At 40.4% G+C, this 19,894-nt stretch overlaps 3 protein-coding genes across 8 annotated transcripts in view; 2 read left to right on the top strand and 1 right to left on the bottom strand.

Moving 5' to 3' along the window:
• The window catches only part of LOC146460922 (uncharacterized), a 94,334-nt gene that overhangs the window by 15,790 nt on the left and 58,650 nt on the right, over positions 1 to 19,894 (top strand). The window contains exon 1 of one of the 6 annotated variants that reach the window (XM_085087691.1): positions 7,055 to 8,058. The exons of 3 other annotated variants lie outside the window; for them this stretch is intronic. The gene's annotated coding sequence lies outside the window, so the exon portion shown is untranslated. Of the gene's footprint in view, positions 1 to 7,054; positions 8,059 to 18,591; positions 18,897 to 19,894 lie in introns of those variants that run through there. 2 more of the 6 variants (XM_085087692.1, XM_085087687.1) reach the window with 2 other exon arrangements.
• Positions 8,663 to 15,797, top strand: LOC146460927 (uncharacterized). Its single transcript, XM_085087694.1, has 4 exons — positions 8,663 to 9,939; positions 13,895 to 13,948; positions 14,128 to 14,201; positions 15,017 to 15,797. The coding sequence occupies exons 1-4, from the start codon at positions 9,859 to 9,861 to the stop codon at positions 15,639 to 15,641; spliced, it is 834 nt and encodes a 277-aa protein (XP_084943820.1). The 5' UTR covers positions 8,663 to 9,858; the 3' UTR covers positions 15,642 to 15,797.
• On the bottom strand, positions 16,479 to 18,323 carry LOC146460926 (uncharacterized). The gene has a single exon (XM_085087644.1). The coding sequence runs from the start codon at positions 17,175 to 17,177 to the stop codon at positions 16,479 to 16,481; it is 699 nt and encodes a 232-aa protein (XP_084943770.1). The 5' UTR covers positions 17,178 to 18,323.

Here is a 19,894-nt window from a genome sequence, read left to right as displayed (position 1 = left end):
GGAGCACGTGGAGACTTCTAGAATGCTTTTCAGTGGTTAGTGAACCATTTCTTGGCTCGATAAGAGGGAATCACATTTTCCAACGGCAACAGCGTCCTGGCCAATATTGGCCTAGCATTCAGTGAATCAAGCGAGGGCGCTTATATGTAGACCCAGTTTGGTCGCTTAAAATCGCTCAAATTATGCTTCAGCCTAAACTCAAAGTAGCACAGAAAAATAATCCCAGTAACCTTATCACAAATCAGTATTATTATTACCAGCACTACTGAATATTGATTTCACTATCTTTGGGACTTCAAAATGCAAAGCAGAATCGCATATTGACAAATTTTCTTATCAACTCAGTGAGGGCACGCTTGTTTAACAAAAGCATAAGCCTAAACGGAGAAAAAGAGACCGCGAGCCTAGCCTTCCCGAATTCTCAAACTTAAGTTATCCCGGTCTCTTTTCATAGGAAGGAAAGGAAAGCATGCGAACTGTTTCTAAAAATCAAAACACCGGCAATTCGTTAATACAGGTTTCAAGAGTCCATTGCCAGTATTAGCCAAATACAAGTAATCCTGTAAACTTTCTGGTGGTATTAATCCTGTAAGTGAACATCCCAATGACGTAAAGAGCTTAATGGTGCATCCAGAAACTTCATGTAAGCTATTACCGAGGTGTAACGTGTAATGACAACAAACCCTAATATTGCTCAGTACGCTATACGGACTGTACTGGAAATAATCTACAACAGAGACATGATAACTACCCAACGCGATGTCCAACCAATGTCAATGCTCATCAAAAGTTTCATTGGAAATCCCTCGACTCAAAACTGTTCTAGTCCGCACTTCCTAACCGTTGGTTATTTCTAGTTCTAGATAATAGCTGCCCGCCGCAATTATTGATAAATATAAAAAGTCCATTCCTTCACGACATTCTGGGCTGGGAAATGTTATAAAAACGAAGGCAAACCCATGCTGAAATCGGCAGTTGACCGTGGAAAATCATACAATACCACTCCGGAAAACATTTAGCGTCGTAAGGCACGAGTTTGTCTCGAAAGCGCCAGATGAAACTGCGTGACTGTAATACACAGTGGCTGTTTCATGTTACATTTCCTGGCATATGATGACACCTCGCGTACAATATTCAAAGGACCCCTGCGTGGAATTTTTACCTGCTCAAAGCTGCTCATCCTGTTGGTCATCGCAAAAAATTCAACATGCTTTGTTAGTTAACGTGCTCGATACTTCCTTCAAAAGTGAGTTTTTGACGGGCCTGTGCAATTTCCGTTTGCAGCATCTGTGCTCTCACCGCATTCTCAAATCAAACAAAACCGTCATCGAGCCGGAGAGACAATTTCCAACAAACTGCGAAATTCTTCACCTTTTCATTTCGGAAAAATATATCCAAGTACTAACCAATCATTCACTGAAACGTCACCTTCCTAAATCGCGCGCGCAGAACGGTAGCCGGGTAAGGCCATCAGACATCCGTTGCAAAAAGATTCGGTAAAGGACATTACTTCGTCATTGTCCGACATTATTCTTTGGGTGCGGGGGTTGGTTCTGTGTAGCAACAAGGCGACATCTGTCGTAAACAGTTCTCCGAGGCATTTCCTACGTCATCAAACGCTAAACTGGTTCCCAGTCTCCGGAACACCATTTTTCTCATTTTGGGCTACTTTGTACGGCTAAAAAAGTGCCTGACTATTTTTTTTAGCGGATTTAGTTTTCCAGCTTTATTGGCCAATTAACAAATAACAAGTAGCCAAGTGCATAATTATGATACCAGAACAGCCAACCACTATCGATCGCATTCTTGTCGTACAAATTTTAAGCAATTTACATTCCTTTACCAAGGTCCCAAAATCTGGAACTCTCTCCCAATATCAATTTACTTCTTCGTCTAGTTTTTTCACCTTCAAGGAAAAAATGTTGCAGTTTTTATCTATAAAATCATAAATTGACCAAGCCGCTCTTATGCAGGACCATATTTTCTATTTATTAATGACAGCCGAGGTGGCCCCTCTTATAAGCCTGGTCAGTGTTTTCTTGAGATCTCCTCGCCATTATTGTAAATTGAATGATTTCTTTTTTTATTTAATAAGGAAAATAAATGATGATGATGATGATGATGATGATGATGATGATGATGATGAAAAATAACCACTCAACGTCTTTTTCGGAAGAACATTTTTATCTGGAAATAGTTGTTCCAGATGAAAAGAAACTCAAGGAGTTATTTTGGAGTTTCCATGAGTTAAAGCAGATTTGTTATTATTACCTCCTTCCCCTCCCCGGAATCAATATCAGCGCAAGAAACGTTTTAGATTATTTTCCAACATTGAATTCGTATTTTTTCCTTTTCTTTAAACTTTATGTACAATCTTCTGCAGATACACTGAATTCTTTGATCTAGTAGATTTACAAGTGTGGACGGGAGCTTTCACCTCGATTTTATCTCGACTTCCGTTGAAGATTACTCTGACTCGCTTGTTTTGGAATTTTTTCTCTTCGGCTGAATTTTTCTGTTGGCATGGGAAATTTCAGCCTGGTTACCGTGTTTCAAAAGGCGCCCGCTGTTCCTTCTGTTCGAATTCATCAGGCAGCTCGCATTGAAGCTACCTGACTGGCCCGAACATTGGTACATTGGCGACTGGCTAAATGGCGCATTCTTTTGGAACAATTCTGCCTATTCGTATTCTCCCTTTAATAGGAATAACAGAATAGACAGAATATAAGTTCCCAAAAGATCAAAATTCGACTAGAATTTCGCCCGTCTCGTTAAAAACGAGTAGTTTCCGAAAATGGAACCCAATTCCTCTTCTTCAGAGTGAACTGTATTCCGTTCGATTGCTATCAGCGGAAAAGTAAATGGAACATTATTCTGTTCATTCTTAAAACAGAATGGGTTCCAAACGAATAAGAATACTCCGTCTATTCCGTATATTCCCATTCCGGAATAGTCCAAAAAGAACACGCCCCGACCAAATTTAGCCATGTCAGGGTCAAAATCAATGCTTTTATAGGCCATTTTGCATTGTTCCAGTAACTTGGCTGGAGTCTTCATATGGGAAAGATTGTCAGCGCCGTTACCAAGATCTCTATCACAAAACCTAAGATATTGGTAACCGGGATATTCCGCTTTCTTTTGGCTCATAAACTTAGCGAAATTTTTCAAAGGAGATAGTGAGTAAGGCGAAATATCGAAAACCGGGCCAGCTGGTTAACCATAAATCTGTTCACCAAAACACGGAGTTGCACACCAAAAGCCTTTAGTTTTTATCAGTTTATTTTGAGTATGTTGCGGTAACCATTTCCCCCCTTATTTATTCACCTTGATCGCCAAATAATAGACACAAACTCGAAGGACATCACAATCTCAGTGAAATATTATCTTTCCTAGCACTCAGAAGAACGAGCAGAGTTTTCGGGAAGTCTTTGTTTGCACGTTTGTAAACATTCCAATTTTAATTATAACCACGATACTATTCCGAACTTCTCAGGGACTGGTCAAAAAGTATAGGGTGGGGTGGGCCGGAGCATTTGGAAATGTGGTGGATAAAAAACACATATGGTCCACCCACTCCTTTTGGTACAAAACTGACTGACCCACTCCTAAATGAAGATTGAAAATATCATGATCCAGCCCCTATTAAACATGGATTTTTTTTTGTTGCAATGTAATCCAAGGAAACCGCGTTTTGTTGTACGACAAAATCATAAACCTCCGGCCTCCAGCCTCGCTTCGGGGGGAATTAACTTGTGTAATAAAGATTGTAATACTGCGCAGCGTAGTTAATTAATGAGAATTTAAAACATTATTAAATTGACGCAATTAAAAGAGTTAAAAGCGACGTTTCGGCAATGCTGCATTCTTTAGGGTTAAGTTTGGCGAATTGAAGAACGCTTAATGGTACACGTCGTACATCGCTATCAGTGTCACTCCAACTGCTGGATACCAGTTTTGCGAGGGGGATATTGTCATCGTAGGAGGTGTCACTCCCACCTTCCTGCAGAACACAGTCTTCACTTGCCTCTGAGCTGCTGACTCTCGATTCAAAGCCACTTGTGTCTTTGCCAGTGGATACACTGCCTATGGCTGCTGACAACTGAATGTGAATTGACACCAAGTCAAGCTTGTTTTTTTTTTCGTTTATTTCTTTTCGGTTTTCAGCTTGTGACTTTCGATACACAAATTAAGGCCAGAAACTCTTTGTTTTCTCAACAAATCCTCTTGGAGGGTTCCCCCACTCTACATCCTCATAGGTCAAGTAATACTCTCTCTTTCCGCGTTCTCCCTTCTTCCTCTTTCTCTCTTTTGTTTCATCATGTTAAGGTACGCAAGGTCGTGTATGTATTTCACTACCAGGTCTTGATCTGCCGCATACTTCTCAGGGAAAGCTTCGATGATTTCTTTTTCAAGTGAAATTTCACCTGTAGGTTTGCAGATAAATGTGTGCCTATTCGTCTTAAAGATAGAATGACCCACCCCCACGGGTAGCTGAAAACTGCACGACCCTTCCCTTACCAAGGGCTCAAAAATTGGATGACCCAACCCCTCTCTGCTCCGGTCCACCCCACCCCATACGTTTTGACCAGTCTCTCACGGAGAACAAGTGCCGCTTTTGGCAAGACTTCGTTTACGCACGTATACGGTCAGGGTAAAAGGAGAAATATGTTTGCGGAATGGCACGTGGAATGTCATAAATGAGAAATACGTTTTCGCACCAATTTTATAAGGGCAGCAGCTTTTTTTGTTGTTGCGGACTCTAGCCGAATACTCTACTAGACAACTAGACGACAGATCGAAGATAAGAAAATTAAGGCCGAGGATCATCGCTGGAGGAAGTGAGGGTGAAGAAATCTACTGTTTATAGTTTTCATATGAAATGAAGTAAATTAAATTTCAAGCTCACTTTTCACCTTTCAACTTCCATGTAGTTGACAAAAATAACGTTGCATCGTGTAGTCTTATCAGGACAAAAGGCAATAGCAGAGTGGAGAATCAACATTTCCAAGACCCACACTATCTGGATAAGCCATGCCATCCGAGAAAAACAAATTCTGGCGGGCACACCAAACTGATGACTGCCTCACTGATCACTATCTGAAGTAAGTTAAATTGGGAAATTCCTGTAGGAAACACCTTTTTAACGCATACAAATGCGCGCATGCGTAATAAATGAGGTATTGCTCAGACCTATTTGAGTGGAAATTTAATTGCGTAGATAGAAATCAAATTTGCATAGGCGGAAATGAAATGCACACAAACTCTTATATTTGCTCCGTGACTGCTATTACGCAAAAATAATCATCGCTTAAAGCTTAGCGGCCGGTGATTTATTTTTCTTCTTTTAAAATATCCTTCCAAATCCTTAAAGTACTCTCTATTTCCCAAAAACAACGCAAAACGATTCGATTGTGGCGTCGTCAAAGAAAGACATGAAAAACGTACGTCCAAATGTATTTTTGTTATATAAATAAACCGGCGTCTTATTATATAATCAACGACCTCACGCGGCCATGTAAAAACTCAATCTCATCTCTGAAATAACTCCGTCTTCCTTTCGAAGCCCGAGTAATACACTCACTGGATCACTGTTTGATCCGCGAGTTTCATTCATATCAAAGTCACGTTGGACTAAACCTTCTACTTAGGACTGCGTGACTCTATTTTGTAAGGATTTGGGACGGTAAGAAATCTGGGGAAAATTCTTGAGCGCATGCTCAAAAGTAAACCGTTGCCGCTGAAATATGCAATGACACAGCTAGCCCAAGATCATGTCACTGGAATTACAATACAAACTTTATTGACACTCCCTGAAGAGGGCTTTTCAGTGACAAATTGTATATGTTACAACTAGTGACTAAATTAAAGTTAGAAAGATGTTAAATGACAATAAGAACAAGAATAAATATTAAGAATTAATAATGATAAAAAGCTACAGAATAAAATAGTCAACAAAGTAAACAATAGATATAATGAACCAATTAAGAACTTGAGAAGAAGGCAGGGAGTAGCTTGGCTCTTAATTTACGTTTCAACACTTGAAGGTGTCGCAGAGCTTAAGGGAGTTGTCCAAACTATTCCATGGTCTGACCATATGGTATAAAAAGGTCCTTTGACCAGTTTTAGATTAAAATAAAGGGATATACAGTGATTGGAAGCCACAAGTCGTACGCCCACTTATTTGTCCATGTCTCACGAACAACAGTGAAAGGAAAGATGGGGCGGAGCCGTTCATGTGCCTAAAGGCAAGAATAAGAGTAAGAATTTGAACGTGTTATAAGACTTTGTATGGGAAATAAAATAATAAAAATGAAACCATTGTTATTGACTTCCAAGGCTACGGTTTGCGCCTAGAAAATCCATCTAAGCGGGAATTTTTTATGCACAGTTTAAGCCCCATGATTTCCGAGTTTCGGTGAATGCTTCGTCGCCAAAAATCCCCCGCGCACTCGGCATGAATTCTGTTTTGCATCCGATTCGACGATCACTTCTTTTTAGCGAATGCTGGTGATTTTTTCTGAGGTAAAATTAGCTTTCTACCCAAGGTGGTCCAGTTATTTCATGGACAGTACTACCCCATCTCCTCTGCGGCATCTTGGCCAGCTCCATTGTGCCGTGCGACCAATGGCGCAGTGAGGCGACCCAAGAGGAGATCAGCAGACAAGCTGTTTCTATTGTCTCGACCACTTTAAATGGTCACTTTAGAAAAAGGGAAAGGGCAATTAAATTTGTAACGACCTACCTGAATACACTGTGTTGGCTGTAGTATCTTGGCGTTAATGTTCTATGAGTCCGTTTCTATACCATATTCTCCTTTGTCATACCATTTTATCGCTGCCGTTTCGCAACCAAACTGTACACTAATCAAACGTTTTTATTGTGCTTGACGTGTATTCTGTACAACCTAACTTCAACTTCAACTTTATCTTTTTTTTTTTTTTTTAATTACATTTACAATTTCCTGGTGCCGCAGGTAGCAAAGCTAATCTAGGCGGGCCAGGATGACAAAAAGAAAGAATAAATTTATTTCCTAATTAATTTAGAAGGCAGCCTGAGCTATAATATCAAAGATGCAAGAATAAGGAAAGGTTTTGGGGGGGACTAAAACAATGAAGAACTTTTTTGAGCTTCTCTAAAGGCAACACAGGAGAAAAGACAAGGAAAACATGAAATAGGGTAGGAAGGTAAGGAATGACAAAACGGTAGTATACACTGAACTATGTCAGTTGTGATTAAGTGGTCAACCTCTATTAAGCGGTCACTTGGCCATTTCCTGAGGGTGACCGCTTAATATAGGTTTGACTAGAAATGAAAGTCAAAAGGACTACTGCAAGGGCTGATCAAACAACGTGAAAAGGCTTGAGTATACGATATTTCGACTGGACAATACCAGTCTTCATCAGGCTTATTAGGGCAACTCACGAATTCACAGAATATAATAAGCGGAAGTACTGTATATAATGCGGCGGATATCTCGTACCATTGCTGACAGTGTTCTGCTCCATTCGCAGAGGAATCACGCTCATCAGCCGGTTTGATTTGCAGCAAAATTTCTTTCGAAAAACGGAAAAAAGTAGATTATTTGCACCTACGTCCGAAAGCTATGGAAAACTTTTTCCATCCGCCATTACTACGTTGAGCGACGAATCTGATTTGCGACTTGCGTGACTGTTGCCCAGCCTCCTCTGGGTATAGAGCTAATTTGACCTCGGACTCAAAAGCCTCGGTAAACGGCCGTATCCAGTTTCAAAATTAGTAGCATTCATAGAAAGAAGCGATCTTGGAATGGGATGTAGAAATGCTCATTTTCATTCAAGTGCGTAGGGATTTTTGGCGACCGAGCATTCAACGAGGTTCGGAAATCATGGGGCTTCAACTGTACATGAAAATGTGCCGCTCAGATGGATTTTCGGGGCGCCAACCGCCTGTAAGCAGACCACTATACGGTCAAAATCCAAGTGTGTAGCCCTGACTCCGTCAAATGAAGGGAATAACAGTGATTTCAAAGGATGCCCAACGCGGTGATAAAGCCCCCAAACGCATAAGAATACACCGGAGGTGAGTCATTTTTATTCATTCATAAAAAACGGTTAAAATTTTACCAGGGCTGTCAAAAGTAGCCGGCTGCCGGCGAAAATCGCCACCGGCTACTCCTTTGGAAGAGTTGACGTTTTTCCGAAAAATCCATACACTGTTTAGTATCCGAAAACAAGCCACTGTTTGTGTAACAGTCGTGAATGCAACAAAGATTGAGAAAAATTTGTTCACAAAAACCAAATAAAGCCCTACCATAGTATCTGTAGTAGGTTTTCCGTCACTCGTATTAAAAACATTTCGTCCATAGCTTCATTGATTGATTTCAAGTGACCACGAAATTATCGTGTCGCGGTGTCTGGCGGAAGGTACATTGTATACGCGCACATGTAAAATGAAATACTTTCCAAAAAGGCTGCCAAATCTAGCGTGAAGGTTGATTAAACAAAGAAAAGACAGAAATCGTCAGAGCCAGATATGGCTGCAATAGTGACTGTTATCACTCTGCCGTAGCACGGGCAAGGGTTGAAGTTTAGCGTTAGCCCTCCGTTCTTCTTATTTTTATTTATATTATTTTCGTTTCGTGATTGGGGGGGGGGGGGGGGGGGACTGATTGTGCATGATAAGAGATTTTGTCCACGATGCTTGACCTTTCATTGCGTAAGGCGCTTGTGCGGTGAACAAATGGCAGACGGAAAGATGTAATCTCTGTTGTTGTTGTTCATGGTTGCTATCAAAATGTATAACACAGAAATATGGGGTCAAAGATTTTGGATTCCTGTTTTAGTTTTTTTTAATTTTCAGCCCGGAACAGTCAATGACTATACCCCCTATACCTGCCAACAATCAACGGCGTTTGGACCAAAACGGCATGTACAAAGGCTAGTCGGAGCCTTCCCCCCCCCCCCTCTTTATGTAGTACATTTTTTTGATCAGATCATCTAAGGGCGGAATACACCTAAATTTGAATGAAATTTGAAGAGGTTTTAAGAAGGGATAGAGGAAAGAACATGATTTTTGGAACACTAACAGACAGTTGATACCCACGCAAGAGCGTGGACTAACTTGGTTTCCCTCTATTAATTATTAACTACAAATTCTAATTTTAAACCTTCACTAAATCTTCAATATTTCTTATTTCTTTGAATTTTACCAATCCTTCTAGAAAAACTATCTCCTCCCAAATATACCCAAAAATCACCCAAGACTTCACAAAAGTAGGCACCGTCCTTAGAGAAGTGTAAGTACTAGTGACCACAGTGTACACAGTCAAGCATTTGTATTTTTTGCTTCTTCAAACCTGAATCAGTATGGTTTATCAGCGGCAGAATCCGTTTCTTTTCTAAAGCTTGTAGTCTACGTTAGAATCCGTAGCTCGAAATCAACGTCACATCTGGACAATTACTGGTGTTTGAAGAACCGTAAAAACTTCAGCAAACCAGCAAACCACTAAGGGGTCCTTTAACAAACGTAATTGCCAGCGATAGTAACAATAACGAAATATAGTATTAAAATCGAAAAGTCAGTAAAAATGCTGAAATAATGCTGATATAATGCACTAAGGAAGAAAGTATTCGAGTCACCTTCTGCCTCGTCTCTTTCGCTCACGTTACAGCCATTTTTTCGATGGTCACGCAACGCTTATTCTCGATGCCGGATAAAAGCGGTGCGTGACTACCCAGAGAATAGCTGCACTTCGTACAGCTTTCCGAAGAAACTTCGTTTCCCTTCGGACAAGGATTATTGTGCCCGCATTAGTTGAATATGGCAGAAACCAAAGGAGCCGTACGAGCGAGACAAGGTCGAGGGACTAGATAGAAGGATATGCAAGGAAACTTACAAGTCAGAAGGATTTCATTTAGCAATCGTTATTCTACAACGAAAACATGTTTTGGAATTAACAAGGTGAGATATATGTTGTACGATCGAACAGAACTCCTCTGGGCCCTGTGTGTAAGCTTGATTTTGCTCGTCGCTAAGTAAGAGTTGCGGGTTCCGCCGTTCTGCGTTAAATCAGGAGTACCCAACAGTTCATTTCCGTGAGGGTGAAACGTCTGCTCAGAAATCCAAAGCCGCCTCAGGAATTCGGATTAAAATTGAGATGAAAAACTAGAGTTTTCTTTGGCTTAATATAACTTCAGTATTTCGAAACAATGGAGAACAAGTCGTGTTTGGTTTCGGTGGATCAAATATGTCGCCTAAAGTGTGAATTAAGGCCAGTTGTATCATTTTCGGAAAGCCAGCAGCAGTTAATTGGACCCTAAAACTCGCCGAGACTTGAATTTTCATATCAGCTAAGTAATCCGTCTAGATCAAACCGCGTTAGCACACAAAAATATGCCGTAGAACGGTTCAAAACAATTCAGAGAACGCAGGAAAGGTTGTCTGAAGTATTTTCTTAAATGTTCTCCTTGGGTGCCCCTGTTATGTTCAAGCCGATTTAAACCGACAAAAGCAAAATTACACTCTTGCCACATACAGTCCTGAATAAATGTCAACAAATCGGTGGCGCCATTTGCATCATGACGAGTGTATACAATATGCGAGCCAGCGAGGCATGCGAGGCATGAACAACCCCCAACATAAACTGCTAACCCTTAAGCTAACCTGGGAGCTATTTAAGCTAACCTGAGTGCTATTTAGGCTAACCGGAGTGCTTTTTGGGCTAACCGGAGTGTTTTTTAGGCTAACTTGAGTGCCTCGCACGTCTGCCTCGCATGCCTCGCATGCCTCGCTGGCTCGCAGATTGTGCATCCCCCATCATGACTAGACTATTATGATAGGCATGTCAGTACCAAGTACCAATGATCACTAATTCACGAATTTTTTTTCTTTGCTTTGCTTAACATATTTATTCACGTGAGTTGACGTTCTCAACATCGGTATTGTGCTGCTCAATTTGCCCCGAAACCCAAACAAACCTGAAAGAAGGATAAATATGCAATAGGTTAATGTCTAGCGACCACTTCTCGTAAAGGACCACCTCCCTCAGCGACCATTTTGTAAATAAGTTTTGTTTCTCTGTGAAATACTGCCAATAGCTCTCAATAAGTGTCTCACCAGCGAGCAAACGCGGCGAAAAACATTTTAGATAACCTTTTGTTTATTTGATTCAAACGTCTCGAAAGTTCAACTTTACATAGCGCTGACAGAAAACAAAAGACGGTTAGATTTGTAGGTAAACAGCGAATTGATGCTCTGATCCAAGACTATTGCAGAATGTTATGCAAAACTTACAGGTTCATGATAAGAACTTACTATTCGACGTGAAATCAATTGGAAGAGAAATGAGCTTGTTCCCGTAAAGAAGTGAATCTTTTTATACATGTACTCTATGTGTGAGATTGTTATTGAAAGTTTTGTTTGGTTCAGAATTTCAGGTTCAGGTGATTTGACAGGGAATACGTCTCCAAGTAATAATATAATACTCCACTGTTCAATTGGATAATAGATGCAGTTTTTGGTCAGTAAAAGCCAATGAAACACGGTTCAACATTTGTTGAGCAACGAATGTTGCAGCTGTTGTTCAACAGTGTATTATGTGATGTTGAACGTTGAAATATGCCGTTCAACATGTTGAAATTTGTTGAACGAAAATAGAGCTTGCTTCTATTCCGTTCAACAAGTTGCCGCAACAAGTCAACAAGTCGCAACAATGCTCAACATTTGTTGATCAACAAAAGTTGAACCGTGTATCATTCGCTTTATGTTCATTCGCTTTCACAGTTGATTGTTTTTGCAACGGAAATATATATATATATTTTTATTATTATTATTTTTATCTTATAAGCCGCGTAGGCGGGGCGAGGGGGCGTCCAAGAGTTCGAACGACCCCCCTTTGAGATTAGTTAAGGCAGGTAGAGATTAAAATTCCGATTTCTTTCTTAACTTATAAATGTGCCAGTGGTGAACAGATATTCACAAGAGTAAAATGACAAATGACGGCCAGTGAATCTCCCACGAATGATATAGGTGTTTAGGTGTGTGTTATCGGTTATGGACTTGCCGTTCCGTTCATAGAGGGGGGTATAGGGGGGATAGAGATCACGTTTCACTGAAACTAAATCAGGCTTTTCGCGTTTCACGTACTAAAAAAACGTATTTTCCGAGTAACGGACAAATATCTGGCCATTTCACGGACTTGAGAACAGCATAATAACTGAGGCCTTTGACTTACCTCTTATGTCAAAATAAAGGAGGAGGGGGGGGGGGGGGGAGGGTTGAATTGGCGTATGCAAATCCGCCGGTCTATTATAATCCGTCTATCCCTAAAATTTTTGCTCTTGAAAATCCGAATGCTAAAATTAACAGTTACCTTGTACTGGTTGTGTTTGAGCAAAGTTTCACAGGGAAATCAAAAAGTCAAGAATATAATCAAGAATCAATTCAACTCCTCGGTCATGAAAACATAGAGAAAAAACATATCCGAAATTGATAATCAGCAAAAACCAAACACTGGGACTAAAAAAATAGATAAATCCACAGGATCCGCAAATCCAGTAAAATTTTACTCTTAATCCGGGCAAAAATATCGATCTGTGAAATCCGTCGATCCGTAGACCTATTTACCCCCGCCCCTCAAAAAGAGTGACTGAAGCCTGCGCAACTCCCTCGCGCGTGTTTTAGCCTATTTAAAATTGAGCTTGAACGGTGAGTATGTTTTTCAGAGCTAAATTGTATTTTTAAAGGCCTGCACTACTCTCATCCTATGTTCAACATGAAAGGTCATTTGTGCCTTACGAGTTTTTATTTTCCACTGATTTTGAAATCTCTTTATGAGTTTAACGACGGTGTTTTTGATGCCACATAGGCGTTTCAATTGGGTTTGGTTTGGCTCGTTTAACTGCGTGATAGTTCTAACTGCCTTTGTTGTTGAGATCTGTGCAATGGACATGAATCATTGCTTGTACCGTGCAATGAGCTTCACTCTGTAGTTGTTGTATTGCCGGACCCGGCTATAAGGTTTTGTTACAAGATGTTGTGTTTCTTGGCACGGCTATTTGTCTTTTGGTTCTCTATTAATCGTTGTAGTTTGTTATAGAGCCACGCAACGTACAATAGACTGACTTGTGCTTAAATCACGGCTGTGTCTTTGCAAATGCTTCGCTCCACTGTTATAGTGTGCTTGATTGTATTGTGGGAGCTCAGTGATTTCCTCCTTTGTTTACAGCAGTGCATCGACTGTGTTTTAAATTTACCATAAAGTGAGCAGGGAATGTTTGGTTCACGGACTGCTGTTAGCCCTTCAGAGTTTAGAATATCCTCTGCTACGTTGAGTAATGGCCAGGCAAGAACGCGGTTTCGATCTTAATCTTGTGGATCTCTTCAGTTCCTAATAAACTGTGAATGATAGAGATGAGTTCTCGGGATAATTTAACGAAAAACCTATTTTCTTAACTCTTATACGACTTACACTCGCGCAGGGATCGAAAACTCTGTGATTTCATTAGCTTCTTTTTAGAGCGCTTCTATTGGCTACTTTTTTGTTGTTTTGAGAATTAGATCCTGGCGATGCAAACTTTGTTGGTAGCGTACAGTCATGCTGCAATATTAGGCACTTTACGCAACGACGTCACTACGGCGTTCGCGCCAAAATTAGGTCATGCGCATGCGTAATCGTGAACGCCTTCATGCGTGAAGGCCGTCGTGCTCCCGTCCACGACTTCAGTTCGCCTGTTTTCACGTCGACTAGTGAACGTTGATCAACTGGTGTTTTAAAAGGTGAGTATATAGGTCGAAGTATGTTAGTTTCGATTAATTTAGCGCTCCATCGACATTTCTTTTCGTCTTTTTTTGAGCTGATGGATTTGCAGCCTATTTTGACCGGGTTGAGCTATATTTTTCTTCATTTTGTTTACAGTACTCAGAAAGCACGCGGGCGGACTCTTCGAAGATTCTCCGAAGGTCTTCAAACGTAAGTTAAACGATTTTAAACCCATGAAACGTTCGTATTTTTTCCTATAATTAAGCTTAGTGAAGGTGAAAGCTGTTGTATATTCGGTGTTTGTTTTATAAGGCTACACGTTTAATGCTTTCTTGCAATTGTTTGGAAGCTAAACTTGATCAACCTTACGATTTAAATTATCTCCATAGATGAATAGTGCAGCAGCACCAGCTGAACCAGAAGTACAGCTGGTAGCAGCCACAAATTCAACGAAGAAGAAAAGGTGAGCCTTATTTCATCTTGTCACAACTAGTGTAACTGTAAATGTACTGATAAACATTGCGTTTTACACCAGCATCGTGTATCTATTTTCAGTAGATTATTCAGATTATTTGATTTACATATACATTCAGTGTGTTTTGTGCCAAAAACACATAAACCCTGTTTATACGAGCAGGTTCGCGGCTAAAATAATACGTGGCTTATTTATGCACGGACTATTTTCTCTCTTATATACGGCCCTATAGTTTGATTGCATCCCGGCTTATTCAGTATGTGTAATCAGGTGGTGAAACGTAATTTGTGAGAAACGTAATTTTTGAGCATAAAGCAAGAACAAGTTGGTCTTAACAGTGCGCATAGTAGGGAGTGTTCATTATTTACGGGCAGGGGGGCTGGCAAATGGGAAAGCGTAACATTGAAAACTTTTTGGACCCCCCTCAACGATGAAGGAAAACTTTTTTCGCCTCCCCCAACATGAAAGTAAAAACTTTTCTGAGCCCCCCCCCCCCCCCCCAAGAAGATGATCTTTCACTCTGTGAGAGTAAACTTCACTTCCCCCCCCCCTCCCATTTGCCAGCCCCCGCCCCCCATAAATGATGAACACTCCCTTAGGGGATTTGCTGAATAGGTGTGAAGAAGAAAATTGCTTGTATATATGGTGATTAAAAATTATAGTGAGAGCACCCCACCTCCTCTCCCTCCCAGGGCTCATAACCGTGATTTTAGCCAGTATAAGGGTATATGGACGACGCTCTCCAATGCTGAAGTTTATAAAAACTAAATACCTTCCAATTCACTGTTTTACTTTTCATTCAGGGCATCGCCTATGACTTGGACGCCCGAAAAGGACGAAGCCCTCTGTAAGCAAATCATTCTAATGGAACCGTTTAGATTTCGACCAAGGACAAAAGAGAGTGGAAACGCATGGTCGCAAGTTGCTGATGACTTAAAACAGATCAAGTCTCTTAACATGAACGTTGACCAGAGAGCTGTTCGAGAGCGTTACAAGATACTTAAGTCCCACTTCCTTCAAAAGATGAGAGAGGAGGAAAATGGTTCCGGTATAGCGCCTCCCGAGCTGACCCCAGTTGAAGCAGCATTGGAGGAGATCATCGAGAAAGAAAAGGAGTGTGAGAAGAAGCACACCACTGAAGACTCGGATAAAAAGGAAAAGGTTGAGAAAGACAGGAAAACAGCCGAAGACATGCGCCAGGAATCTCTAGAAGCTTTCGCAGAAACCAAAAAGAGAAAGGCTTCAAATGGCGAAGAAGAGGAAACAGAAGGAGCGAAGTTTAAAAAAAACGGGCGTTCAGGTACAGATACGCTTGCGTATCTCAAAGATAAATCAGATCAAGAGTTGGTAGTAAAGAAGAAGGAGTTGGAAATGCAAAAACAAATGCAAGAACAACAACTAAATGAGCAAAGAAACATGAGGCAATAACAGGCCGGCCTGATAGAGGCTTTCAGCAGTATGCAGCAGTCCATGCAGAGGCAACTGCAACAGCAAACGGAGCTGCAACAACAGCAGCAACAACAAAACAACCAGTTTATGATGATGATGATGCAGATGATGCAAAACATGAAAAACAGTTAGAAAATTGATTTAACTGGTTTTTTACTGACCGACAATGTTTTCGTCAGTAAAATGTTGTGTTAGAGCAAGGCAGTTGTTTCTCTATAGGTTTTATTAATTTCAGAAAAGTTTTGCAATTATACTTAGTTGAAAGTTGGTGGACACCCTTTCCTTTTATCAACGTCATTTGTAACACAAACGCAAAAGTTCAATGTTTCTTTAATAATTGTTTCCTCTCTTTATTATAACATTTTTAGCAATAAATGTCTGATAGTGACACGAGGTATATTGCCTTGGTTATTACAACAGCATCCCCTGGGGTATTCCCCTTTATAAGCTATAAAGGTATGTCCCCCAAATTAGTTTAGCCAGAGTGAACCGCTCCACACGCGAATCTCCCTTCTCTAACGGAGCGGTTACTCAGGCTAAACTAATTTGGGGGACATATCTATGGCTAAAATGAGATGAAGTTGATTACAACGTGTTCAAGGTCTGAAGGTAGACATACGGTCAGAATTTGTTTTTTGCTAGCTAGCTAGCCTGAAACATGGTATGAATTTCGTAGGGAAATTCATCTATTTTGGCCTGAAATGAGTAAGGGTTTAAAGAAATGGCCAATTAATTTTACAATTGTAAGCAGCAATAGGACTAACTAAACGCAACAACTGTTAAACACAGTTCAAAGTTTTTATCCAATCCTCGATTTCACTGGAAATACGCTTCCAGCGTAGGTGGATCCAAGCCAAAATACGACGATGTTACGGACTGGTAAAGACATGTGCGGGCATTCGTCAGCAGGGCACACACCATGTACATTTTGCCAACTGCACTTAAACGAATTTTCAAGTTCTTCTTGAAATCCATAAAAGCGAAGTAATTTATAATGTCTCCGAAAACCCACTCTACTGATGTTCTAGCATGAATTACATCGGCATAATTCTGAAGATGGGCCTGAGAAAGCCATGGCTGGTTAAAGCTTCGTAAACGGTGGTTTTGCGTTTGATAAATGAAGTTCATCATTTGGTTCGATATCATGCAAAGTTGTGGCACGGGTCTTGCAAATCTTGGCAGCATATCCGAATATCTACATGGGTATGCAAATCGTTTAAGAAAAATACACAGAGATTCAATTCCGTCCACACCAACACGATTATAGCATCTTATTTCATCTGGAACATGCATCACTTCAGCAAGACGGTAAACGTCGTTCTTGAGGAATCTGAATTCCGACTTGCATTCGTCGTCCGTTAGCAGATCAAGGTCAAACTGGTCGTAGCTCCAATACGGTAGATCAAGGTTGTTTGACTTGTTTAAATCGTACAAAAGCAAAAATTCCTCATCGTTTATCAACTTATCACTGTGAGCAAAAAGCAAGATATCTCTAACTTCTCTTAGAGAAGGCATACCGTATATCAAAAGCAGGAATACAGGTTGTTAAATCATTAGTCGATCAAATATAAACACAAGACAAGTCAACGTGGGCCTCGTCGCCGATAAACTCGACATTTTCCCGCCGAAATGAGTGATTTGCATTTCGCGCCAAAAGCAAGCACCGTCCTAGAATCCATTGTTGCGTAACGCAACTCGACAGTCGACGGACTGAGTTTGTCGACCTAGTCACTTTCTGTCGCGAACCCCGTCGTGAAGCCATCCCGTCGTAGTTGCGTAAAGTCTCTATTATTGGCTGAGTTGTCGGAGTTGTCTTCCGAAACCAACGCCAAATTGAAACTGTTCCCAAGACCCTGCGCACTGTGAAAACCTTAAGGAGAGACCTGGGGCAAGGTTCATCCCCAGATAATGTTAATAATTGTTTACTCGCAAATAAAAAGGCCAAACAGCCCCGCAACTGCTGATGGCATGTATGATTATTAGCATTGAATATAAGTACTTAATATAAATTTAAGCGTGTACGGTTACAATTAAGTACGTTCTAACACCTTAAACAGTTGCTTTTACATATTGCCATATTGAAACTGTTCCCAAAGACCCTGCCCACTGTGGAAACCTTAAGGAGAGACCTGGGGCAAGGTTGATCCCCAGATTCTTTGACCTTTTGACAGCAAGTTAGGATTGATAGGAATTCAATACGGCAGCCACTGTCTCCAGAATGTGGTAGATAGCTCTTCATTTTAACGGTAGCAGGTCAGTGGTTCTTTTTCACGGACATAAGAGGAAAATTCACATTTCACAAAACAGAAAACGCTTCAATCACGCGTCACATTAATTAATAAAATCACGATTCACGATGCAAGAAACAAAGCATTAACGTTTTACGAGAAAATAAAAGGGTCCGATCACGGCTCACGAAAATACCGTATACCACGCTCTTTGTAGTCTATGATTGCTGTTGCTGTAGTGAGTTTTATTATTGTGTTACTCTCTGGTTTTTACAAAACCTGCCCTTACATGTTGCACTCACCATCTTATTTTGCTCGCAGGCTATCACTTTGTTGAAATTATTGGAAATCCCATTGAACATTAAAGACACTTGCAGGTCACTTGCAATGTTTGTGCCCTCGTTAAGCGTCACGCAAATCTGGAAATGGCATTTTTTTTAAAGCGGCCGTCACACAGTATTGGACCACAGCTTCTAGAAATGCCCGTTTCTTATCATTTCTCGTGTCGCCGGGTCGGTCACAATTATTTACCGAAGGCAAAGTAAATATTGGTGAATATTCACCAATATTTACTGAGCCTGAGGCGAGTAATTGTTTTAGTATAATTACTCAGGTGATTATCAGGGAAAAACAAGGACCGTCCGAAAATGTTTATCAATTTTGTTTGTTTGTTTCAAATTGTCACGCGTCAATTCGTCTGCCGATCACATGCCCAAACGAAATCATATGGTCAATCGTTAAACTGCACATTCCTCAAGCAGAATGTCAGTATTCTTAACTTCTCTGTTATTTCAATGAGAAAAAGCATTCATTTGACTTCTTCAGTGAATGAATGTTGGGTTTCTCCGATCCGTTTACCAAAATAGATCATGATAAAGATGAACCAGGCTGTTTGGTGTAAAACTCGAAGATGACGCGTGTCAGCGCTTTGTCGCACAATTTCTTGTTGATGGCTTCACCGGTTAACGGAATTTTATAAATTTCCCTCGAAGATAAGCTGCTTCAGGTAGGAATAAAGTCCTTTATTGGCTTAACTATACAAGCCCACAGTTGTTCCAGTTCAAAATTTTTTGTTGTTTGGCGGTGAGTTTAGATGGTGGTTGAGAGCCGCTCGAACCGACAACAAACTAGTTTTTTTAAGGACTGCCATCTTTTCTCCTCACTGAAACGTGAAAGTTAGAGACCTTTTTTCATCTCCTTTACTTCCATTCTTTCAAATTCTGTCTTAAATTTGTTTTGTTGGTGAAACCATTTTTTTTTAAATAAAGAACGTTTTGTGCGAATTTAATTTGTTGTTTTCATGTTATACTGGTATCGACATCGACAACATTTCCACTACAATTTACAAGGTTTTTTATTACAATTAGCAAAAATTTCATATCTTGCCTTTGAAAAGTGTCCCCCCGGACTAAGCTGCATCTTACGTGCCTTTCAGAATTGCATTTACTTTCATCATATTTACTTCTTCCTCAGAAACATCAACAATTCGCTAAGCGGCCATTTTGGAAATCCGTTCATCTCGCGCGAGGTGATTATAGCTGGATATGACGCAATTTTCGACCAATGAGATCAACAGAATCTCCATAATCACCGAGTTATTATACTAATATTAGTTAAATCAAGTTTGTTTACAGGAATATTTTAATAGCTAGTCCAACCTTTTTCATTTGCCTTTCAAATAATGATCACCCAGAAGAGGTCAGTAAGAAAATCTCTGTTCGTGCTGTTTGAAACTATGCCCTCGCAAAATAAATAAAAATCACTTTATTTAAGTGTCAATGCATTTAGCGCAGAGAATGAAGCGGACAAACAAATTTGTTTTAATTCCCAGGACAACCTTAGGAGGTATCGCTGGTATAAGAGCAAAACACCAAACGTAGTTTCCGCGAAACATGGCGTCACTGCAAAGGAGAGGTTATGATGCATCTATTTAATACTATAAAAGGGGACACCTTTTTTTCGATCAACTCCGTGCCTCACGAGATGAGACTGGTGTTTTGGAAA

This window comes from Pavona decussata, unplaced genomic scaffold (genome assembly GCF_977016875.1).
Source record: "Pavona decussata unplaced genomic scaffold, jaPavDecu1.1 SCAFFOLD_207, whole genome shotgun sequence".
In the NCBI taxonomy this organism is placed as follows: domain Eukaryota; kingdom Metazoa; phylum Cnidaria; class Anthozoa; order Scleractinia; family Agariciidae; genus Pavona; species Pavona decussata.
Note: the sequence above shows the minus strand (reverse complement) of the source record. Positions and strands in the feature narration are given on the sequence as shown.